Source organism: Vanellus vanellus, assembly GCF_965231255.1.
Source record: "Vanellus vanellus genome assembly, chromosome: 13".
Taxonomy (NCBI): domain Eukaryota; kingdom Metazoa; phylum Chordata; class Aves; order Charadriiformes; family Charadriidae; genus Vanellus; species Vanellus vanellus.
In genome coordinates, this window is record NC_138918.1 from 8,188,572 (window position 1) to 8,213,558 (window position 24,987).

Here is a 24,987-nt window from a genome sequence, read left to right on the forward strand (position 1 = left end):
GACCACACACTGCCATGTAGGAGACTCCAGATTCCTCTGTTGTCGTCCTGTGAAACCCCCAGGTGACTCAGCACCCTCTTTCATCTGTCTTTTTTTTCTCCTTCTTGGCTTCTTTGACCTGTCCTCCTCCTGCTCTGCTCCACAGCACCTGCAGGAGTGGTACCTACCGGGACCGCCTCGCTGTTGCTCAGCTCCTTTCCAGCCTTGTCCCACAGCCCTACTCCCGCAGTGCCTGGAGATATTGCAACCCATTACCCGTCAGCATCAGCATGCTTCGCGGAGAGGCCCTGCAACCTGCTCCGGTGCACTTTGTGTTTTGACATCCCCTGGCTGTTCCACCTGCAGTCAGCCTCTCCCTCTGGTAGCCCTCGCACCTCCCCGCGAGCCGCCCTGGCACCCGCAGCGGCACAGCGACTTTCTGCTCCCCCCATCCAGGTGCAGCCCCTTCCTCTGGCGCCGCTCAGCGAACTGCATTAAAAATAAAAAAAAAATAAAAAAAAAAAAAGAGTGGGAAGAGGAGGACTTTTCATTCTTTATTTGTAGGAACAATTTGTTCGGTGAGAAGAACAGAGCTCTTACAATCACAATGGTGCTCCAGCCGAGTGCTGTACACAGACTCCCCGAGCAAGTGCTCCCCCTGCGCTGAGCCTGCTGAGCCCCCCCGCCGCCCGCGGGGCTCCCTCCAGCTCACCGATATGATTTCCAGGCAGGACAGACCACAGCACCCCGCCACGGCACGCACCTCTGCCCCCCACCGACCCCCAGTAGGGCTGCACAGGTAATACTGGAGCATCACCCGCCTCCGTTGCTCAGATTGGTCTTTGATGCGATGGAGACTTTGTTGTGTACTGTCCCCAGCAGGCGTTCGCTCCCCGCAGGGTATGAGCACTCATTGCCATGTCGGTCCGCTTTCAGACACATCCCTGTGTCTGCCCCTTTCCTGCATCCCACGTGCTTTGCAATGAGGGACAGAGCAGCTCCACAGCCCCCGGGGAGACCGGGCATTGCCGGAGGTCCCGGCTGCTCCGCCAGTGGGTACGGACCCCTGACAAACCGCACGGCTGAGTTAACAAAGAAAGAGGCTCGTTCTGTGCCGAACTACGGGAAGGACAGGGAATGGGAGCAATCAGGGAACCAGAGAGGTTCTTGGAGGAGGAAACAGGAGCACAGGTCAAGTGGTAGAGCCTGACCAGGCCATAACGAGCAGCAGGTATTTGAAGAGCATCACTAGGAATAATGGAATGAAGTTTTCAGGCAGAAACGCAGGTGGAATACTAATAGCAGCTCCTGACTTGGACTACAGAGCAATCTCCCGAAGGACAACACAAGAACCCTGGTGTCAGGGCATTTAAAAATAGACCCAGCACACCGCTGGTAAATCTAACACACGGAACAAGCCTGAAGGGTCATAGGCAGATGGATTTGTAATACATCTCTTCTGTGTCCCAACTCTTACAACTCTGCAAGGAAGCAATTGGCAATAAGCAGGTCACTGCTTTTGGGCCATGCTGGCAAATTATCACAGCAATTGTAACCATTTCACTTACTGCAACCTGCTCTCGCACATAGAGAATTTGTGAGCAAAAAAACCCTACAATAATCCCATGCGTGTGTCTAACCTGAAAACTAATCCCAAGGGCACTGTTTCCAGTACATAAGTGACTAGAGCCAGCCAGGAGTCTTCTGAGGAACAGGTTTTGGTTGGGCAATGCTTCCATTCAGCAGCCACACAGGTTTGGAAAACGCCTTGGTGGGGAATCTCAGAGGGAAGGGTATGGGAGAAGCCAGGCTCCCTGGAGAAGCTGGGAGCCTTCCCAAGGGATGCCCGGGTGCCCTGGCTCCCTCCCAAGTGTGGGAGCTGTGGGAGAGCAGCAGGGCATGGGAGGCACCCTCCCTCCCAGAGAAACAGTTCCCCTCTGCGCTGGGACACACAGGCTTTCCACAAAATGGGATACCTGACCATGAGCAGATGCTGCTGGTGTGCCAGTTCTTTAGCAAAACAGGTAGGAACAGCCAAGGCTGAGCATGAACCGTTACGGCAGAGCTACAGCATCGTCTACAGAGGCTCAAACTGTCTGTGTTCCGTGGGTCTGTACACGGGTACCTCTTTTGGACAGAGCAGAAAAGGCTGCCAGGTATTGAACCTCTGGGAGCACGCTGGTGGGAGCCCGCCTGGCCGGGGATGTGGCCCCCTGCGAGTGTCCAAAGCCAAGGCGTACACATAGGAAGTTTGCTTCATTAAAGCTGGGAGCACTGGGAGGACACGATCCCGGCAAGCGACTTGCGCGGAGACACATACCCTGCACGGGCACAGAGAAAATCTGGCTAGAGGGGCGCTGCAGAGCTTATACAGCCGTCCTGCTGTCCTTCCCAGCAAGGGTCTGCCCAGCCTGTTCCTAATTCTTGAAAGACCAAAACTGCACACTCACCCCGGGGAAAGTATTTCTGCTTTAACCGCAGCCTTCTCCTCCCGTCTCTCGTGCGCGCCCCGTGTGCGTGCCCGGCCCCGGCCCCCTCGCCCGCTGGCCCCCTCGCCCGCTGGCCACGCACCCCCTTCTCCCCATCCTCTCCCGGCCGCGGGTGGCTGTGGGGAGGGTGCTCTGTTAGCAGCTTTGCGTCAAGCAGCAAGAAAATAAATAAATAAATAGGAGTGCACATGAGGGAAGGGGTTTGCAGCTGGAAGCCCGAGAGAGAAGGGCTGAGATGGGGCTCCCGGCGCAGTTCGGTACCAGCACGTTTTGCCCAGGGCCGCCGGGAGCAGGTGGGTGAACAGAGACCTGCAGCCGCCCAGCGGGGCATGACGATGGTCTGCAGCTGGGACACCACCCGCAATTAAGAGGTGCGCATTTTCCTATGGTTTCGAATCAGTTTTTCCTACTATTTTCTGCCCGAGCCCCTGTCACTCCCTCCGTTCTCTGTCTCTTTCTCTCTGCTTAATGAGTTTTTTTAACAATCCAGACGCAGGAGCTGAGCGTGCAGCCCGCTGCCATGCTCGTTGCACAGCTACAGGAGAGGGACGGATGCTCTATACTCTTTTGGGGCTCGGGGGTTACAGCTTGGCTCCCAAGTGTGGCTGGCCGTGCTAGCACGTGACTGCTTGCAAGTAAGAGGATTGCCAGGTCCAAGCCTTTCTCCTGTCTGAAGTCCAGGCATCACAGTTGCACGTTTTGTTGGCATAAGGAGCAAACGAAGGCCACGTTCTGTCTGCGCTATGCAAAGTCAGCCCCGTCTAGCAGCAACACTGCGCGGGGCAGCAGAGCTGTGCACGGGGCAGGATTTGCCCAGTGCTAATACTTCTGCTTCTTTGTGAGGGTCTGGTCCCCCACATGCAGTACACGTAGGCCTAGAGAGAAAAAGAGGTAGACAGAGAAGACACCAGAAGGAGAAACAAGTACAGAATAAGTCAAAGCAATGTTCCACGTTCCTTCTCCCTCGGTCTCAGTCAGATTCCTGTTTCGTCTGGAGCCAGCATGTGGACAGGCAGCTGTGAGCACGTCCTGCCGGTCTCCTGACCTGACCATAAGGCAGTGACCTTGCTGTGCCTCTTCCAAACCAGCCACTGGAGACAGCCACATGGTCCTGACACCGCCTTCCCTTTTGAAAGTGCTTTCCAAGGATGCTGTGCCAGGGGAAACCCCTCTGCACCTTTTGTGGTGATTTGGACATTGACCTCCTTCAGCTGACACGGCTCCTGTAGCTTCTTCCCAGAGCCGGTTTCATACGCAGTGACTACTGCAAAGTGCCTCTCTTAGTGCCAGTCCCCCATCTGTGTCCTCTGAGGCTAGTAGAGCCTTTCCTGGTCCTCTGGTTATCCGTCATAAGCTTCTCCTTCAGGTGATGCACAATGGGCTATGGGTTGGGATGAAGACATTTGCCGAGGCAATCACTTCCCACAGCATCCCCAGGCTCAGAGAAGCAAGGCCACGCTCTCACTCAATCTCTTCAGAGCCCTCGTGAGCTCAGGATGGTGAGGAAGAGAGGTCAGCCCATTCAGCTCTCAACCATTCCTGGACACCCGGGGATCTCTGTGGGACAGAGAAAGAAAAAAAGCATCAGTTTAGCACGGTAGGGGTTGGGGTAGAGGAGGCATTCAGATGCTGAAGCCAGGAGAGAGACTACACTTCCCCAGGAGGCGTTGGGCCTGCCTGGTGTACACCATGTCCACTGGCTCTCCCTTAGCCTCCCCAGCTGCTGTCGAACACCCCCCCGAAGGAGCCAGTGATGAAGGAGCACCAGCAGCAGCCCGCTCTCTCCATGCCCAGGGCTGCCCTGCCCATACGTGCCACCGCGTGCCGGTGCTGCACCTCCTCGAGGTGGGCGAGCTTCTGCCCCCACGTTTTGCAGTGACGTTCCTACAGTGCCATTGCTGTCCCGAGCTGGGTGAGCGGGATGATGGACCGAGGCGTTCGGCAGGGGTTGCACCCCCCGGACAGTTGGGTGCTTTGGTACCCGAGTGATGACTTTCCCACAGTAGCTACTGCTAAAAGCTTCTTTGCATTAAATAATTGCAATAAACAGGTGAATCTCTACATATACACTCAGGTCAGCCGCCCAGGAGATGAGAACACATTTCCTTCTGGTTTTAATATCTGTGAATCTACAAAAGGGAACAGGGCTTTTTCTTGATTGTGGAGATACCCGAATGACAGACACGGTAGATGGAAAAATGGGAAATTAATCTTGAGACAGAGAAAGGAACAAGTACTGGATATGCCTGTGCTTTTATGTATTTGATATTGATATTTTAATAGGTATATGCCAAAGATTATGGGCGGGGAGGGGGGCGGGGGGGGGGAAACAGCATTTAAAACCAGAATAGGCCTGCAGAAAGGAAAATAACATATCCGTTCTTTGGGAACACAATGCCTCTCAGAAGAATTCTGGGTATCCAAAATGACGTTGTCTTTCTTGTGCTAATCAAAGATGAAGTTCCAACATGAGAGAGATGTTTTGAAAGAGTGTCAGTTGCCAGCATCTCTTTAAAAAGACTACTCACACTCCATCTTCCCTGTAAAGTCTGCCTGTCTGTCCTTCCTTCCTTCCTTCCTTCCTTCCTTCCTTCCTTCCTTCCTTCCTTCCTTCCTTCCTTCCAAAACACACACAGCCCCAGTCTGTACCACACCTTATTGCCAAGAAGGATTCTACTTTGCACAGAAGAAGGCAGAGAGGTCTTTCACCTTTGATGTTTCCTCCTCCTACCCCGTCCCCCCCCGCCATGGACTGCAGTCACTTCTGCCGGTGCAGGCTGCGCAGTGAAGTGTGGGCTGGGGCTGGCAATCATTAAACACCAAGCTAAAGAGAAACTGATTTGCTAAATCAGCTGGATTTAGATGATTTGGACATGTTAATTGCTACTGTTTAATTTTGTACATGGGCACCGGGGGCTATCAGAACCTAAAGGCATCACAGCTGCAGCCTAGAAATCTTGCAGATCAGGAGCTCTTTAGAAAATCCCTGAGATTTCCCACGTGGAATAGCAGCAGCTCCACAACTCCAGCAATTCCCACAGGCAACAGCCCCCCAGTCATGGGACCAAGGACAGGCAGTTTAACCAGGGAGGAGAGCTATACTGACATACGAAGTCGCGACGATGAAATCAGTGACTTTCTGCAATGTGGTGTGCTAAGCACGCTGGAGGTTTTCCAGAACAAAACTGGAATCTCTGAGCGAAGCTTTTCTGCCCTTTTTCATCAGCTTGAAGACAAAGGGCTCTTCTTCGACTATCCTATAGATGGAGCTTGTAAGCTTACAAGGAAACTTGAACCATGCCGTAAGCTCCCAGAGCAAAGCCACTGCTGTAGAGAGTTCAAATGGGAAGGAGGGGGGAATTCTCTAAAGAAATTGCATGTCTGCATTCAGGAAAGAGAGCCATGAAGCAGAGCAAGATTATGTTTCTGGCTCTGCAAGCCTCAGCCACGGTGATTTAATTGCCTTCTTTCCTAATTGGAAAGAGCTTTGCTCTTTGCAGTGGTGCTACTAACCACCCTCATCCCTCACAGGACAGTCCCTGAGGTCTGACTTAGCTCCTCCCAGGAACCCAAAAGAAGTCAGTGTTTTTTTGATATCTGGTTATTTTATGACATGATTATTATAATAGTGGCTTACTGGTATTCCAAATCCAAGCCATGCACATGAGTTCTGATAAGAGACAGAAGTCCAATGTCCTCTTCCTGCTGCCCCGTTGGATGAGCTTCACATTCAAGCTCTGGTTTCTATGGCAATAATCACAGTTTTGTTTCACGACTGGTAAACTCTGCCGCTCCCCGCCAGCGAACACATCGGCTGAGTTATTCACCACTTTTGAGAACAAAACTGGTGGGAAAACTGGGGCCACACTCCCTTAGCTCTCATTTCATCTCCATGGGGCCACCTTCCAGCAGACAAGGAGGTAAGCGTGAGCGAGGTACCTCCAAACTGTCGCGGGTCACAGGTTCAGCCTGGGCTGCCGAAAACCGCATCTGGAGCTTGGAGCAGCCATCCATCCCCATGGCTGTACAGCATGGGTGTGGGAACCATTTCGTGCATACAGCTGGGGTTCCTTGGGGCCGGGAGCACAGAGAACAGTTTTATTTCTTGTGTCTGTCAATGATCGCTGTGGATGGACTCTTGGATAAGAAGTGGAAAGGGAAGGACTGCAGTTCTTTGGTTTCTGAGGTTCTCCTGCTGCCTCCCACCTCTGCCAGTGCAGGGGAGGCTGAGAGACGGGTAAAGCCTGGCCTCGGCTTTTTTAAAAAAGAAAGGAGGTGAGGGCTTAGTTCCCTGGGACACCCATGGCCCTTTCCTGCTCTGTGGCACCTCCAGGCTACCTGGTGGTTCACGTGGACCCCATTTTGACTCGCTGGCTTTAAAGCAGTTGGGACACACATGGCTGCATTTCACCGTGTGCAAACTGAGCCACATGGAGAACGTTTGCTATTAAAAGAGAAAGTCATTTATGAACAATTAAGAGACTGGCCAGATGCCAACAGAAGAGGAGCGTAAATCAGCTTGTCTCCACTGGCTTTAATGGAGCAAGGCTGATGGACTCTGAGGCGTCCACTGGGCTCTCTGGCTTCCTGAAGAGCAGCCACCAGAAATCCAGGCCATCCTTGCCAAAGTCTCTTTAAACAGCAAGGTTGTTTGTTTGGGAAGCCCTACAGCTTCAAGAGGAAATAGCCACTTCTCATCTCCTTTTGCTTAAATCCGCAGTCCGCAGGCTGAAGCCACAGCAGGGCAGAGCGAGGGGCCAGCACCCCTTTTACAGCCAGGCTTTCACTTCTAGCCCTTTAGAGACAAGACGGGAAAATCTAGAGAAACGAGTGAGTGAGGATTAACACCCTGAATGCTGCCAGCACAGAATGCCTACGACTGCTTGTGTCCTCTTGGAAGAGAAAAGCGTGGTCAGCATTCCCACTCCTCCAGACTAGCTCTTAGCACCGGTTGCAAGGGCAGCTCCTCCACGTGCCCCTCTGTCTTCAGCTAGGACCACCAGTTCCTCCATGGACACCTGCCTGCTGTCCACCGAGATATCAGGGTACCACTGCCTTGCTCTTCATCATCATCACAAGCCAAAAGGTCAGATTCATCCCTGTATGACTACATGGAGCTCTTTGAGACCCAAAGTGTGGTGAAGACACAGCTCATTTCCAACACAGCTCATTTCCATCGACTTAATGCCAGCAAAATCTGTGCAGTTGCTCTCCATCATCACCACCGTATCCCAGAGCAAAGCCTGTCCTGCTGTTCGGTAACACGTGCTAGGACATGCTGAGCCCAACTACTTTTGCTCTTGTCCTGGTGTAAATCAGCAGCGACATTCCAAAGCCAAGGGAGTCTAACTTTCCTTTACACTGCCGTTACGGCGCTGACGTCAGTGGAGCGATTTCAGATTTATGCTAGTGTCACTGAGAAAGGAATTAGACCTAATTGATTTACACCACTGTAAAACTGATGTGCAAGGGGAACTGGGTTTGCAGCACACAGCCCTGGCCAGGCACTGATGGAAGACAGGGCTAGCTACCCAAAAACCGGCATAATCTGAAGAATCCTTATTTATGGTCTCCGAATGTGTGCGTGCACGTAGGAAGGAGGATTGGAAGATGGCAATTAAAATAAACAACAGATCACTTATCCTAAACATCTGCCTCGTAAAAGCAGAAAATCAGATGTTGCCCTGGAACGCGTGCTATTTGCTGCTCCGAGTAACACACAGGGAGCACAACTCGCCTGACCTCCTCCAACATTTCCTCTGCCCTGAGATCTGAATTCCTCAGGGTTCACAAGTCAAAACATAATATTCAAAACAGAAGTCAGCTGAAGCAACCTCACAGCCTCTGTTCTTGACCAGTGCCCGTTCACCTGTGGGAAGCTTGGATTTGCCAACCAGACTAACGCTATGCGAGGGATGGACCACCCGCTTCCCACAAAGCAAGGGATGTGTGGAGACAGGCCACACGCATTCATCTTGCTAACTACATGGCCAGCTGGATATCACTAATTTATAGTCCCTTATTTTGTTTAAGTACAGCCCTAGAAGTGGTGGAAGACTAATGATGAAATCACTTTTGGACACTACTCATAATACATCCCAGGCTCAAGGGCAGCCATTCCGCAGGGTGAAGATCTGATGAGAAAGTAAAAATGACCTTCTTGAATCAATGGGAATTGACTATTGCCCACATAATCGCAGTGGACTTTGAACTGTCCCCTAAGGGACAGTTCCCAAGGGGTCGAGGAAAGGATGAAGAGGGAAAAAAATTCCCTCCCTGGTCCTAGGCTGCAGATTGGCAGTAGCCTGTCTTAGCAGCTTGCTAAGTAGTTTTGCAAACCTTAGAAGACTTGCTTCACTTAATTTGAGATCTGTACACTGTGGAAATCTCCTTCTGAGCTAGTCGTCCAGAGAAATGGATTCCTGGAGGAGCCCGGTCCTCAGACTAATGTAGCTATCCACAAGGCAGCCGAGCAGCTCTTCCCCTAAGCATCAACTGTGTTCAGGGTGAAGCCAGGGCAGAGCAAAACGGGGTTTTTGCCCCTCCTGCACCCCAGGCAAGCAGGACTGCCCGTCAGCCTTGCATTGCACAGTCTCTGCATCTAAACGGGACTCCCCCAACCTGCTAAAGATCGACAAAGAGCGTCTACAGATTCTCCCCTCTTTCCTTTCCTGCCTCTTCAATCTCTCATTGGAAACGTTTGCTGTTTCATCGTGTTTCAGCAACCTGTCATCCACCATTTGCCAACAATTCTTCCTATAACCTTTAAATAGCATATGTTAGAAGTTCAGGCTGTAAAAAGAATCCTAGGGTACAACAACATGAAATGAACCATCAGTTGCTTCTCCACAGATCAAGGTAAAAGAAGAACCAGTTAATGTGTGATAAGACGCCGAGGTGTAACATAAGGGCACAAGGAACCCCAGAGGGTACCAATCCCAGAGTTAGGCTACTTTATGACCATACTTACTTAAGAAAGGAAAAAATTACATCTCAGCCCTTTTAGTTTGCTGTAACCCAAACCTGTGCTTTAGGGCATCTCTGTACTTGGCTGTACGAGGAGATGGTCTGGGTGACACGTGCTGATGCTACTTGTTTGTTGCAGGACTCTGACAGGGCATCTTTCCGCCACAGAGTTCATCCGTGACTCCCAGGTACAAGTCACCGCCTCGGGGGTGCCTGGCAGTGTCTCTGAACACTCCATAATGCACCCATCAGCTCAGGGGTGGTACCTCTTCCCTGTCATTCTCCCCTGCACCAGTTCTTGTTTTATACTCCTTCCCCCTGAGCTCTCCTACGGGACAGAGATCCAGCAGCCAATGCAACAAAGCCAAACTTTGACACAACTTCCCAGTTAGTGTCAGTTCTTAGCACATGTCCAGCTTGCTCCCCACTGGCCAGGCACCAATTTAACTTCACATCTCCACTTGTTGGTTGTGGTATCAAACTTCTCTGAAGACCCAAGTCCTCTTTGCCCTTTATCACCAGCTGAAGGACACAGATCTCCCACCACTAGGATATCACTCAAATCTGCCAGGGTCTTGGTGAAGATCACTGGCTCTTAAATCGATGCAGATGACAGTCCCATCACTAAATCCCAGACCTGGATCTTCATTTACTTTGCTGAGAAATAATGTCCTCGTCAAATTCTAGGTTTGAAGGACTTCTTTTTTTCCTGGCATCAAAGTAACTCTGGAAAGTGGCCAGAATGTGAACAGCTGCAAAGCAACAGGCTTTTAAAAGCTGTGTTATCTTATTTCTCTCTCATTTGTTTGCCCCAGCATTTGTGAGGGGGTTGTTTGTTTCTTTTTTTTTTTTAATTTTGGGGAAGTGGGAAGGACATTGTTTGCTTCGCTTTTTTTTTTTTTTCCTAATCATTGAACAGATTGAAGGTGGTTCCCAACAGAGCAACAATTTTCTTTGAAACTATTAAATCAAACCATAAAATCCTGCAGTCCCCCAGCAGGAGCTTTTGACTGTCGGAGAGTTGGGAGCCTTGTGTAATGCTTTTCTGGGGTTTTATGTTTTTTGGCAAATAATGATTTCCCTCCCCCTGTGTTTTCCTGATAGTAGTGCAATGCACTAGGGCATGTGCTGATACTGTGTGCTCAACTCTTTGCTGTTGATAGACTTCCCTCAGATGTTGCAACTGTGACTATCAGGGCAAGCGGGAGGACTGTAGAAAGGGAAGACATTTTCTGGACCCTTCATGGAAGAGGTTTACTCTGAAACCTGAGCTACTGCCTGTACACATGATGTAAGTGTAAAATACCCTGTACGTGGGATATCGCTACGCTCTCGAGGTACAGAAATCTGATTTCATGACTACTTGAAAAACCACATTTTCAATGCTCTGCAAACCTGGAATTGTGACAGAGATAAGCGTGCTGTTATAACCAGAGCCTCGCATGCCAGATAACGCAGGCAATGCTTTTGTCTTGGTTTGTGGCACGCTGTGATTTCCTTTCCTTGGTGTGATGCCAACATAGCGTAAACCTGTCCTTAAGCTGGGCTTACACCCGGGTTCCTCTGCAGTTGTTTCAACTAATACAGACTTAAAACCAAGCCAAACAAGTTAGCAGTGAGCAGAACGTCCTTCTCCCTGTAGGAACAACAGAATACCCAGACAGCACCCTCACTCCTCCATCTGCCTCTGTACTCCACACCCTACCGAAGGAAGGTGCCGGGATGGGATTTCGGCTCCCGTCCTGCCACAATCCAAGGACACGGCGCTGAGCAACCTGCTCTCACTGACCCTGCTTTGAGTCGGGGGTTTGGATGGGAGGATCTCCAGAGGTCCCCACCGGCCCCAACTATTCTGCAGTCCTGGGAAATATAGCGGGTGGGAGCACTGCTGTGCGCCAGGCTCCGAAGGTCATGCAACGTGAAAAGGGATATACATGTAGACACCACCGTCTCTTTCCTGCCAGCTGTGAATTAGCAAAGACTACCTCCTAATTTTCCTGTGAAATGTCTGGTTTTTGCCCTGCGGGCAGCACACTGAGCTTGCGGGGCTGCCGAAACCCATTAGCTGCCACGCTGGCGCAAAGGGGCATCCCAGTGGCAGTTTCCATAAGGGCTCCTGAGGCTCCCAGTGGATTGCAACAGTGAGGACCCTTCAGTTAAGTGTCACTGGCATTGGAGTGGCAAGGTGTTGGCGACGTGGGCACTACCAGCTCAAGTAGAGACCCACCACTGACTTCTTTACCACTGTGTTTTTCCCCATTAATTCAGAAGTTCTCCATTTTCCTGATACACTGTGATTTGTTGCTGTGTAGGCTACTTGCAACTAAACAATCAAAAGAACCAGCCTTTGATGGAAGCTGCTAAGCTGAAAGCAGCTGACACTCTGACGAGAGAGCACATCAGGGTTTTTTCTCAGGTTTGATGAGGTGGGATCCCATTTAGGGTCAAGCTGTTCCTCAAGGCTCCACTGGTTTCCTTCTGGCCCAGGAGTATTTGAAGTGACAGGCTGCTAGCCTGAGGAGACAGAGGTGGACCACCATCAAGAAAACCAAATTTAAGGGCCAGATATTAAGCCCAGCTGCCTTCCCTGCCCTGCTTTTAGATGCAAAACCATATATGAAAATAGCAAACAATGGTCCTCTGGATGAGAAAGGGCCAGGGATCTGAAAAACGTGACAGAAGTGGCATATCAGCAGGTCATTCAGTGCTTGCCTGTGAATGCCTGGAGGGGCTTCACATTAAAAAAAGTCCTAAGTTTTAAGAAAGAAACATTTGTGGACGTTTGGCTTCAAGCAATGAAAATCATTCTCCAGACTTAGCGTCATCACTTGTGGAATTCTGGTCTGAACTCTGATTTCCTCCAACTGCTTCAAATGCTCCAAGGATTTCTGGGAAACCTTGTAAATGGATTTTGGGTGGTCTTTTTAACTGTTTTATGCAAAATAACCTGGGATCAGGGGCAAATGCAAAAGACTTTTTGTTTTAGAAAGTCCAATAGTGTCATGGGGCAGCTCTCTGGGAACGCACCGAGTGCTCAGCCAGGGTTTTGTTTTCTACCACAAAAAGCACGGATACCCTCTCCATACTGCCGTGGGACATGGGGAGATGCTTACACAAGAGCATTCTTCTCAGCTCTGTTGAGGGACTCCATGAGTTGGCAGCAGCCACCACAACGCTCCAGTGCTAAATTTTCCTTAAAGGTCTGATTTGAAAGAGCAAACACAGGGAGTTAGGATTAAAGCTGTCAAGGCCAGGTGGCTTAACAGAAGCCATCATGAAGCCATTACAGTTTTCCTCAAAGCTGCATGAAGCCACCACAGTGTCCCTCAAGGCTGCCTCCATGCTCTGGTGGTGCAAGGGTGCAACAGGTAACAAGCAGAAGCAAATCTGCTCCTTTTCCCTGTAAAAGGCTTCCTTTTTCCTGAATAAAGTGGGAAGAGTGAGCTTTTCCCATGCCTAGCACATCACTGCTAGCAAAGAGGGACTGACCCAGATTCAGAGACCCAATCCACCACCAGTGAGCTGGCTGGAGATGCAGAATGGGGAACATCCTCTGCTTCTGACTCACTGGCAAACATCCAAACCAGCTGTCCCGTGGTTGGTCAGAGCACGGAATCTCTCTTTTTAGAGGAATTTGGTGCATTTCCTATATGCATATACCCATAACTGACAGTCACAGCTACCCAGATTGATCTAACCTAAATAGGGCCTCCTTGAGCTGAACATGACCAGGATGGCTCTCAGCCTTGAACAAGGGATGGAGACACAGGTGGAATTCAGGCCAGGTGGAATTGGGCATTACCGTCTCCCCCTTCGGTAACACAGAGAATTAACACCCCCATTTGTGCTTTGCTGTGAGCTTTTGTGATGCTACTGAGGTTCCCTCGAGACTCTTCCTGGGGCGAAGAGGCAGCAAGAGAGTGCGAGACACAGAGGACGTCTTCCCTCCGTCCCTCACGTGCAGCCCTGCGGCCGCTTCTCTCGCAGGCGCCGTTCCCATGCAAGGCTCCAGTGCGGATGATCTCTAATCCCAAGGGCACGAGTGGAACAGCCTCGGATGTGGGAAATGGTTTACAACCAAGTCCCGTATCCTCAGGCAGCCTGCGAACCCCAGGCTAGCCCCGGGGGCCAGGCCGGGAGGCTGAACGAGACGCTTCCAACCACGCTCACTAATTGCTGTGCCTCGCTGAGCGGCAGCAGCCCGCTCCGTACGCCGGGAGCCGGCGGCCGCCGGGGTTTCCTTTCCCGCTGGGGAGGAGAGGAGCCTCGACGGGGGAGGACACGGGTGGTTTGTGTCCCTCCACCTCCAACGGTCCTGCCGCCCAGCCCGCCTCCGCCCCGCTCTTCTCCTTCCTCGATTAAAGCCCGAGCGTGACGTGTGTCGGGTGCTGTCCCCACGTGATGCCGGCGAGGGCCTGAAGCGAGGCCAGATGGAGGAAATGGCTCCTGTGTCCCTCCCCAAGAAGGAAGGAGGTGCTCCTGCCTGCGGTCCCCGGTGCCGCCGTGTGCGGCCGGCGGCTGGTGTTGGAGCGTGGTCCCACCGGCAGCCGGAAGGAAGGGACGGCATTTACCTGTTTACGTCAACACAAAAGTATTTCCCTCGTTTTCAAAACGGTGCGTTTCATCTGCTGATCTCGAAGCAGTTGGGAAAGACGCATTACCCCTCCCACCCAGCAGATAAGGGGTTAGATCTGACCGCGGTTGCTTAGCCACTAGTGATATAAGTCTGGTTTCCAAATCTCCAGTCTTCAGCCAACTCTCCGCACAGCTCTGACATCCCCCGATGAACATGTGAGCTAACACTAATGCTAGTTTATGACTAACATGACTAATGAGGTAACGCGGATACTAGTTTAGACTCAGAGACATAGCGGATGCCATTTCATCTACAAATAAAATTCTTTATTCAAACAAATCCCTTCCTTTCCCTTAGAAGAACTTATTCTCTCAAAGTGCGCATTATCCACCTGCTCGACTTCTTGGGATCGGGACACGGCAAAGAGGACAAGGGACAGGGCAGCAGCTGCCCGTGGGAGGTGACTATGGGAGAAATTCAGTTTTCACGATTTCAAATGACTCCGTCATGCTACACGAATTCGTATTTGGCGAGAGGATCCAGGCCATGGGACACCTCAAAAGCAGCTGTTCCTAAGTATGACTTAGGTGATATATTTTTAAACATCACTGCGCAGGAAGGAAGGAAGAAGAAGTCACCAGTCTCTGCTCCCGTCCTCCCGCTGGAGGGGGACGGCACCCAGAGACGTAGAAATATTTCAGGGGCTGCCAACAGACCAGATGGGGTTTGTTCAGGGGCTCAGGGCGCCTTTTAGCCAGACTGCCACGGGTGCACAGGGTGAAAGGGAAGCTTCTCTGATGAATGGGAATCAAAGTATAAGGAGAAATCGGTAAAATAATAATGCTGCAGTGGGGCAGGAAGCGCTCTCTCTTGTCAGGAGTGATTACAGGACTCGTAAAGGTCAGGGTTTCTTTTTTAGAGCCTTAAATTTTGACAACATTTGTCCTGGCAAGGTATTGCTGCTGTAAGAGATATGCTGGTGCCCCTTGGGATAGTCGATGGCAGCTCGCAAACTTGATGCTGGCACAGACGTTAATGGCTCAGAAGGGAGCAGGCAAAGAGAACAGGGAAAAGCAAACGGAAGAGGGAGAAGAAAGAAAAGCCACAGGTTTTTGAGGTTTTCTTAAGGCAGACTTTGGGGGCTCCTACGGTTTGCTAATGCTTGGGGAAAGGCAGTTACGCAAGTGCAAGTGATTCAGCACAAAGAAACCATCTGGAGATGGCGAGTCCTTCCCCTCCGGTGGCAGCGGTGACTGACTAACAGCGTACGTAAATAACACAAAAGCAGTATAAACAGCATGGCCATCCCCGTCACAGCCCTTTCTCCACAGCCCTGGTGCGCAGTGACTGTCCCGCAGGACACACGCGGCTCTGGGGAAGGTGGAGGTGGCATTAACCCTCTCTGAGCTGGCTCCCTCCCCGCGCGCATCCCCATCCCACACGGGGCACAGCGTAAAGCAGCTCTGCCCCATGCTGAGAGCTCTCAGCCTGTTTTCTCCACGGCAGCAGTTTCTCACCTCTGTTTCCTAAGACTAAAGAAAAGCTGGAAATTCCTGAGCAGCAATGCAAGTGGCCTGCTCTCGTCCAGCCAGGGAGCAATGAAGCACCAGAAGAGGATGCTGAATGCGGCAGAGCTGCAGAGCACAGCACTGACACCAGACCTGAGGCAGGTGGGTCCCCGCAAGATGCTGTCTCCCACCTAAGAACATGCAGAAAGTCTTATTTCGAAGACTGAGCTGTATGTTATGCCCCTCAGACATTCTCCCCGTAGACTATTTCTGAACTGCCCACGTACACGGATTCAGTGAGCAGCACCTATTGGTGCTCCTCCCCGTCCCCTCCTCACGGTACTTAATCTAATAAAGACCAAACCTATTTTTCACCTCACAGAAGAGTAACTGAAGAGCAAACACATTCATTTCACCCTGTGTATGCTGGAGTCACACAAACAACTTGAAGGAGAGTCTAAGTGGCAATTATCTGCAATCGCGGTTATATCATTGGTGTTTGGAGGACACTGCTCTTAGGAAGTCCCACAGCTCTCTCATCCCATTAAATCGGTGACAACCATATTAAAAATACGTGACTGTGCGGGCAGGGAGAGAGATGGAGCCCTGCCCATCCTTTATATCTATCTTGTGCGACAAATCTCCAGTAACTTTTTCAAAAGCAGCTCTGGAGCTGAAGTCCCATTTTCAAAATCGCCTTGGGTAATCGTTCACTCGAAGATGAGTAGATGTTACTTGATGAGAGTAAGTCTGATACTTTTTCCCTTATCCTGCTCACCCACATCAAAGGGTGGAGCACGGAGGTTCGTGCCAGGGCTGATAAACACTCCCAGGGATTTACAGGGCTAAACCTGCGCGGAAAATCCTCAGCCTCAACACGGCCCTGTTCACACTACGCTTTGGTTTCCTTCATCAAAGCGAAGCGACAGCCGCCCGAGCGGCAGCTGGCACGCCGAGGTGATGGTATCGCAGGCAGACACAACACAGCCCTGCAGCGGGCAGCGACCCAGTTCTGCGGCGCAAACCGCGTGAAGGCAACAGCCAGGAATCCATGGGTGGAGCGGGCATCGCACCTGGGTAAATACAACCGCAGCAAGAAGGCCCGTTTTCCCAGAGCCCGGCTTGGAGCTGGGGATTGCACCACAGCAGCCCTCAGGGCTTTTCTGCTCTGCTCTCTGGCAAGCGCCTTCTTCGGTGAGTGAGCAAATGGTTGGCATCTGTCACGGAGATATAAAAAGACTTCCCTGCAAGGTGGAGCTCAGCTTGTTGATGATCTCATGGTTTCAGTCACGGTGACCTGCTGCACTTGATGGATGCACCCCTTCCTCCAGTGCCCCTGCCTCTGCTCTCCTTCACCAGCAGCTACTTCTGTCTTCAGCTGAGTTTTCCACCAGGGAGGCTGGGACCACCTAACCCATCCTTTCCAGCGCAGATCTCCGTTGCACACAACGGACAACAAGATCTCTCCTCCCAGGCCCCAGACAGGGACCTGGAAGTGAGACAACCCTTGCAGAAGTCAACCAAAGGAAAGGAAAAGCCCAGCAAAACCTCTCCAGGAACACGCAGAAATGGCAGGGGCAGAATGTTGAAGGGACACCGGGTTCTCATTTCAATGGTTTGTTCACTGTAATTTCCCTGCTCTTTAGGATGGGCCAAATCTTACCTCACAGCATCATGACCCTGCAGCAATCGCAGGCTGTGCTGTGAAGCCCAGCTGTAACCTGAAACTCCATTTTAAAATGGATGGTCCGTCTGCAGGAATGACAGCCCTGGTATTTAGGAGAGGTTCAAGCAGCTCATCTATAGCCCCCTGATGGTCTGACGTGGAAGGGCTTTCAAGTTTCTTATATTTTAAATCAGTTGCATAGTTACACCAGCATTGAAAACTGAAGGCCCCTCAACTTCTTATTGGAGAGCGAGCAGCAGCTATGTAACATCATCTGGTTCCTCCACGTTTGACCTTGCGATGGAAGGGTTCACTGCGATGGCGAGAAGACAGAGCAGCGTTCAGCATCACAGGAGTTTCCAACAGTGTGATAAAATAGCCAATAAAGAGCCCATGATGTGCACTGAGAGAGTGGTTTCTGTGGCACGGAAATCCATCCTGAGGGAGTCCGTGTGGAAATCGTAACTGAGCTTTTCATAAATTACTGGAAGTCAAATGTTAACAACTTCCATGTAAGGAAGATAAAAGGTGGAGCGGGCGAGATGCACACATATATTCAGCTCGATTATTCTCGCCTCAAAAACCAGTCCAGCCAGCCCTTTCATCACTCAGCAGCTCGTCTCTAAATTGCCTCTATTATTAACGATAAAGTGCTTGTTATTTGCATCGCCGTCCTTTGTAGGAGCCGGGGATGGGGATGAGGATGCCTGCGGTGAGAGGCAGGGTGCAGGCACGGGGGGAGCGGTGCGGGCAGGGCCCCGGCGTGCCTCTGCTGCCCTCCTTGAACAGCGAGCTCAGGAGGAAGGGTCGAAACAGGATAACTTTGAGCAAAGGGGTAAAACAGAGGCGACACAGACATAGGAAATGCTGCGCCGCTGGGGTGTCCCAGCCTCTTCTGTCCGGGGAAGAGGCGGGCACCCCGACATCCTGCACAGGGCCATCACAGCATGAAAAACTTTCGGGTGACTTCTGAGGGCAATATATCCATCCCTGTGTTTACACTACAGCGGAGGAATCCTCCAGAAATGCTCAAGATGACCTAGCAGGTCTAGTTTCTATTAGTCATTTACTTGTAACAAACAGTAACTGGAACTCCTGGCTAAAATCACTGGGGATTTCCTCAGGCAACGCCATAGCTTCGACCTGGCTTGGCTGATGCTATAATTAGCATGTGTACAGAAAAATACCCATTAGCATCCTCCGACTTCTCTGGCCCGATTTGCATTGATGTTCATGATGCAATTGTCTCCTTAGCCTGGCTTCTTGTATCACGACAGAGGAATGCGGCATCCCTGAATGAATCATGCAAGAAGCAGGGGCGGAAGGAAGAAAGTTCTCTGCAAACACAACCTTTTTTGTCATCAGCTGAAGGAAGGAAATTTAATGTGTACTTTGGGATAATGAAAATGGGAAGCTTTTGCAGGGGATGCAGTCACTTTTAGATTAGGCAGGATGACTCAAGACTGATAAATATAACCCAAAATGGCTTTCTGCTGCTACTAGGAAAGGATTGCCCTCTTGGTGCAAAGGATTGCATCTCACTCTTTGGTGATCTAGCCCCGGTCTCTCACCCTCTCGGTGGTGAGGCCTAAAGACCTAGTGGCAATTGTCTTACAGACCACCTCACGGTACTCTAGGTAAGCTCTGGCAGAGTAACAAAAGGGTTTAATTGTTAAGTGAAACTGAATCAGGCTGAGGTTCAGATTCCTGCTGCAGAAGCCAAGAAATGACAATCTCTGGCAGTTGCGAAGCATCTTCTCTCCAAACTCCCAGCCATCGCTTGCAGGGACACTGCCCTTCCAGGCACGGCGCGCCCGGCAGGCTCCATTTTGCAGACAAACGTGCCGAGGCACCGCGATGTGAGATGAGTCACCGCAGCGGAGTGCAGACCTCAGCGCTCCCGGTTTCTAATCTGGGTCCTGCGTCGTAGATGTTTGTCACTGCGGAACAGGGTGATATTTTCATGCTGTATTTCTTTCTGCGACTCCACAAGCACCTCACATAAAAGCTTTTGTGCTTCAGAGAGGATTGAGGTCTTGAGGAATTATGTACAAAACCTGAACAAACATTTTGGCACTACCAGGTCACGCGTGTTTCAGTAACAGCACAATCTCTACCCGGTGGCAGTATAACCCAGACTGCTTTTCAGGGACGGCTACAGCCACTGAAGACTGGGGGTATCTCCACATCACCCCAAGGGCGCCTTGCACAGGAGGACAACTCCAGCCCTGATCTGGACCACGGTTTAAGTTTACACCCCTAATCCAGCCAGGGTCCTGCCTGGGTCCCAGTCCCGCTGGGCTCCCACCTCCCTGACGGAGGTCGGGCTGTCCTTGGGGCACAGCGTGGCTGTGAGCCCCTCCGCACGTCCTCGGGGCTGCTCACGGCAAACCCAGCTCGGCAAAGCAGTGCTGATGCTACCCACGCAGCACACGCTCCTCTCACCGCAGGCACTGGAAATAGCATGGCCGCAGCAAGGCAGCCCCCTTCGTCATGCTGACAAGCGTGCACGATGGACGTACCGGGAGAGGCGAGCTACGGCAGGTTCAGATTGAACATTAGGAAGAAGTTTTTCCCTTTGAGGGCGGTGAGGCACTGGAACAGGTTGCCCAGAGAGGTTGCTGAGGCCCCACCCCTGGAGGTGCTCAAGGCCAGGCTGGACGTGGCCTTGGGCAACCTGGTCTAGTGAGAGGTGTCCCTGCCTATGGTGGGGGGGTTGGAACTCGATGATCTTCAAGGTCCTTTCCAACCTAAACCATTCTATGATTCTATGATTCCAAACCACAGCTGCTGGCTGGCGTGTCTCGCATTGTGGAGACACCCCAAGATAATAAATAAAAAGCAAACTAAGAGCAGCAAAACTTCTGGGAGCGATGCTGATGCCAGAGCCCGAGCAGCATCCCTGGTGCCACCCAGGTACCCATCCCCTTCCCGCCGCTCTCCTCCTGGGAAAAACCCATCTCCTCCCCTCTCGCACCTCTCAGCTGCATCTCCCGCTTATCGCCACGGCCATCGCCACGCCGGGGCAGGGAGACGGCTGTCCTGATTTGTCTCCATACCTGTCAGACGCGCTCACTGCAAAGGCACGCGTGCCTGCAGAATGACAGAGACGCCCGCTCCCCACCCTGCCTAATTGCGCCTTGGCAGGCAGCAGAGCGGCCTCCGAGAAGGAAGCGAGCTTGGTGCTCATTTTAGAGGAAACCATCGCTCTACACAAAGCTTCAACCGCTCGGGAAGGAACCCCGGGGGCCGAGAGGAAACCGTGAATTATTGCTTTGTATAATCCTGCCTTGCACCAAGGTTTCTGAGGGGACTTTCCAAACGCACGGGCTTATCTACAAGGAACAGGAAGAAAAAGATGCTTCAGGAAAGAACCAGGTTGTAGGACTCAAATGCCCTAGCTCCAGAAGGGGAGGGATGGAAAATAAGGGAAATAAAGATGGTATATTATGGTAAACAGTATGTTTTGGAAACGGATACCAAGCTTTCTTCATCTATTGTCCATCACTGGTTTCTCTGGGCACCTCTATGCGTGGAGGTTCCCAATAGAAAACACATTAAAAAACGCTTTTTTGCAGCGTCCTTCTAATTCTTTGAACACTTGTGGACATCGGAAGTTAAAAAACCCCGGCTAATGCCAGCCAGAGAAAAAGCAGGCGCTACGCAAGCATGTCTGCCCCAATTTCCAAATCAAGGTGCTGTTCTCCCCAGCTATGGCTTTTATTCAAAAAGCAATGCGTTTGGCAGGGACTCTTATCTTGGCCAATTGATATGTGGTGCTCTGGGAGATGCTCTCAAGCATTTCATCCCATCTGTAGAAGCTCTTTCTTTAAAAAATGCCACATTTTTCACCTGACTCCAGCAGGAATCTGCTGGGAAACTCTAACTGCCCTGCGTGCCTGTGTGCCACAGCCCTCCTCGGCCCCCTGCCCGCCCACCCTGCTCTGTGAACCCTTCTTCCCTCCATCACCCACCAGCCAAGGTGCTTTGCCGGCAGCTCCCCAGCACTGCTCCACCGTACCCTCCAGCTGCTTCAGGGCTGAATAGTAAGGCTGCTCTGCTCGCCAAGAAATAACTCAGCCCTGGGGTCCCACGTGCTGGATGAAGCCCTGTGAGCTTCGCTTCGTTCCTACGCAGCATACAGGGTTGTGTGGGTGCCATGGTGCCCGACAGGAGTGCCTGACTTGGAAACCTCCAGAGTTTTTTTTGTCCCTGCAGCCCTGAGCAGAGCTAAAGAGCTGCAGAAGTCTGCTGGAGACGGCTCTTTGCCCTGGCTGCATGGCTGAAACCGGGTCTGTCCCCTTTCCGCTGTCAGAGCACCTGCTTGGATCAAAGAAACACCTTCCTGAAACTTCGGGAGAGTTCGGAGAGGGATTCCACTAACAGCAAAGACGGCTTCTGTGCTCAGAGGTTTTACACTCGCATGCAGTGGGCAAAGCTCATTACCAGCACAGGAAAGGTAATGTATTCTGGTCCACCAGCCACACAGGCTCCCACGTAGGCATCGTGTTGGCAAAACACAGCCCCAGTGCCAAGACTTCCCTTTGCGCTCCCGGTTTGGTCCAGCAGCTGCCGGCTCCCGGCTCCCCCCCTCCAGCTCCGCGGGAGCTCCAGCGCTGAGCCCAGCAGAGCGAGGGTGACATGTGGCTCACTGCTCCCGGTCGGGGCAGCTCTGCCAGCACGGGTCCTCGGGGGGCCCCCACTGCTCCAAGGAGATGGAGGGGAAAGTCTTAGCAGAGGCAGGTCAGGATGGAGGAGAGGAGGGGGTGAAAGGTTTCCCCTTTCCGAGCTTCCATAGCAAGAAGGGAAGGGTGGTGGGCACGTCGGGGGGGTCACAGACAGGGATGCCAGAGGCGCAAGTCCTGTGCAAGGGTAAGGTACAGATACAGGCACCGAAACACAGACAGAAGAAAGCAGCTGGGAGCAGCCGGAGGCACAGGGACGGTGCTGGGCAGTGGCATCACGGCTTAGCTCTGGAGCTGGGAAATCCTGCGGGCTGCAGGGCAGAGCTGGAGAGCAGAGGCACAGCTTCTGCGTTTGCACCTCACCGCCACTCCCGAGGAGACACAAGGCAAGGCAATGCCTACACAGGATGATTTCGTGTCAACGTTCTTCATTTGCTGGTTTGTTCGAAACCAAACCACAGAACTTTGTGCTGTTTGTGAGCCATGACAGCGTACCCACTGCAGTAACTCACATGAAACCCACGGCAGTTAAAACGACAGTGAGGTCCTGAATGCATCTGCAGCTATTTGGCTTATATAGTCATCTTCCTCTCCCTCTAGCACACACCCCCACACGAACACACAGGGCTTGTCCCAGTTGTCTAGCAGGGTTAGGTAACCCAAGGTCAGCTTTAGGCCACCTCATTGACTATCATTGCATTTGCACTGGCTGGAAGGGGAGACGGGAGAGAAAAACATTGTAAGCAAGACTGTAATATGCAGTACAGAGCTGGGACACCTCCATCCAAAAACAAGGCACAGGACAGTCTGACCCTGCAGGTGATGCTGGAGTGAGGAGCACACCACCAGGGACATCCCTGCTCCTGCTCCTGCTCCCACTGTGAGGGGACACCACCATGGTGCAGGACTACTCTGCAGTGCCCCACCAGTTGAGATGTGGCACTTCTCACAGAATGGTCAGGGTTGGAAGGGACCTCTGGAGATCACCCAGTCCAACCCCCCACCAGAGCAGGGGCACCTACAGCAGTTGCACGGGACGGCCTCCAGGTGGGTTTGGAATGTCTCCAGAGTCAGACACTCTACCACCTCTCTGGGCAGCCTGTGCCAGTGCTCCTACAATGAAGGAAAATAAACATTAAAGACAGAAACTATACAGCTGTTTATGGAGCACCTCAGGTTTGCAGTAGGAGTTTCCTCCCATGAAAAAATCCCTGACTTTTCTTCCCACTCCAGCAGTGCAAAGGAGCCATAAAGTTGCTGTAATGAGCCTGCTGAAAGTTTTGGCTGGCAGAGGAGAGTACTGGAGCAACACAGCATGGGTGGGACATGCTCTGTGCCTTCTCCAGTGTTGGGCGAGGATGGGACGTGACTAGGGACTGGCTTGATACTGCTGTCTTGTGACCCCTGGCCCCCGAGACTGGCAGAGTGAAAAGGTGACATCCATGTGGACACCCAGGGCCAGAGTTTGTTGGATTTTTACTGGATAGGAGGGTCAGTTGTCTCTTTTTCACTGGGTTCCACTGGAAATCCCCTCCAAATCCCTTCAATAGGTCTGAATGCCCTCTCCCAGCTGATTGATTGACTCAGTCATCAGTGAGCTCTGCTCACTAGCCCAATTTGAACACCTGACTTGGGCCACTTAAATCCTTGCTTGCAGTTTGCACATGCAGAGAGCTTTTCCTTGCACACCGGTTGCTTGCAATGAGCCATCTCTTCTTCAGCATCTCTCATCCCCAGGAGAAACCAAACCCTGCATAAGGCATTGATGACAAGGGGAAGGAGATTCCGCCGAGCAGCCTGCCTTCCCTGTGAAATGCTCGGCTGAGGAGGGCTCAAACAACGCCTCCCTTTATCTCTCGCTAACCCTTTTGGTGAATTGGGTGCTTGTTCTGCCTCAGGTGGAAAAATTCCAGCTCCGGTTTGTCACTGGTTACCCAGCACGGACCCACTGCATGGCCACCTGGCTCAGCCCGGTGAGCCCTGAAGCTACCTGGCACCGTGTGCTCTCACTATGCCTCGTGCTTCAGCGATTTGGGTTTAAATATCACTCTGCTGCCCTGTGCCAAGACCTGCCCCACCACCTGCCTGCTCCCTGCCCGGGTCATCTTCCCAAGGTGCTGGCTTGCAGGGCCAGGGCTTCCAGCACTGGCTCTATCAGGCAGGAGGCAAGAATAATGGTTTGAGACAAAAGTATTTGATGACATTTACAGGTAAAAGCAGAACCTTTTAGTTTGGCTGAGGTTATTTTTCCCCTCCTCTTCCTGAAACTGGAACCCCACTGCAGAAGGTGGCATGGCACAAGGCGGAGGAGATTGTCTTTAAAAATAAAACAACAGTCACCTTCCCCGCTCTGGGAGCATAAATTAGGCTGGCCACTTGCCTCGGACAACTCCCCTGATGCTGGGAACAAATTGTGCGTGCATTGCCTCTCTAATGGTCATCCTCTCTCACCCACGGTTCCTAGCAATTCGGTATCGCTGAGAAACCATCCCCTCTCCCTTCGTCCTCCTGCCAGATCTGCTAAATCAAACTCGTACTGGCTGAAAGCAGACAAAGAACTACAAATGTAGGAGGGAAGAGGCACCAGTCAGACTGCCTGCACTGAAATGCAGATCCTGCTGCCATGGCATTTTCCAGCCCTGCTTCTTCTCCTCCTGCAATCCTTTTCCAGCTTCTCCCACCTCTCCCACATGGGATCCAGACTCTTGCTATCCACCTTGAGTTTCCTGCTGGTGCACGAGCCATAGTCCCTTCTAGGACTGATTTCTCATCTCCATTTGTTTCATCATCTTTTTACACTCTCCTTGGGCTACATTTCATTTTGCCTCTGTTCATTGGTTGCCTCCGTCTGTCCCTTCAACCATTCTCCTTTGAGTCCTTCTCTTTCTGTTTTTCATCATCAGTCTGTACGGTATTTATGACTGTATTTATGGCAGAGTTCATGGAAGCCTCCTTACAGACACAGGCCCTCAGTAAGCTGCAGCTGTCCAATCCTATGCCAAAAAAGTTGGCACTGTCCAGTTTTATCATTATTTTTCCCCCTCTGAGTTTTGTATGTTAAAGGGAATCCTTAGGCAGAGAAAGAAAATATCCCTGAAATCACTCTGACTTTGATATA

The 24,987-nt window shown here is 51.7% G+C and overlaps 1 protein-coding gene across 1 annotated transcript in view; it reads right to left on the bottom strand.

The window, feature by feature from the left end:
* Positions 1-2,552: 2,552 nt before the first annotated feature.
* ADRB2 (adrenoceptor beta 2) overlaps positions 2,553-24,987 on the bottom strand; it is a gene marked incomplete at its 5' end in the record, with an annotated part of 34,968 nt that continues 12,533 nt past the window's right edge. The window contains one exon of the mRNA XM_082489922.1: positions 2,553-4,025. Coding sequence (XP_082346048.1) covers positions 3,991-4,025 — 35 coding nt within the window. The 3' untranslated portion in view covers positions 2,553-3,990. The remainder of the gene's footprint in view (positions 4,026-24,987) is intronic.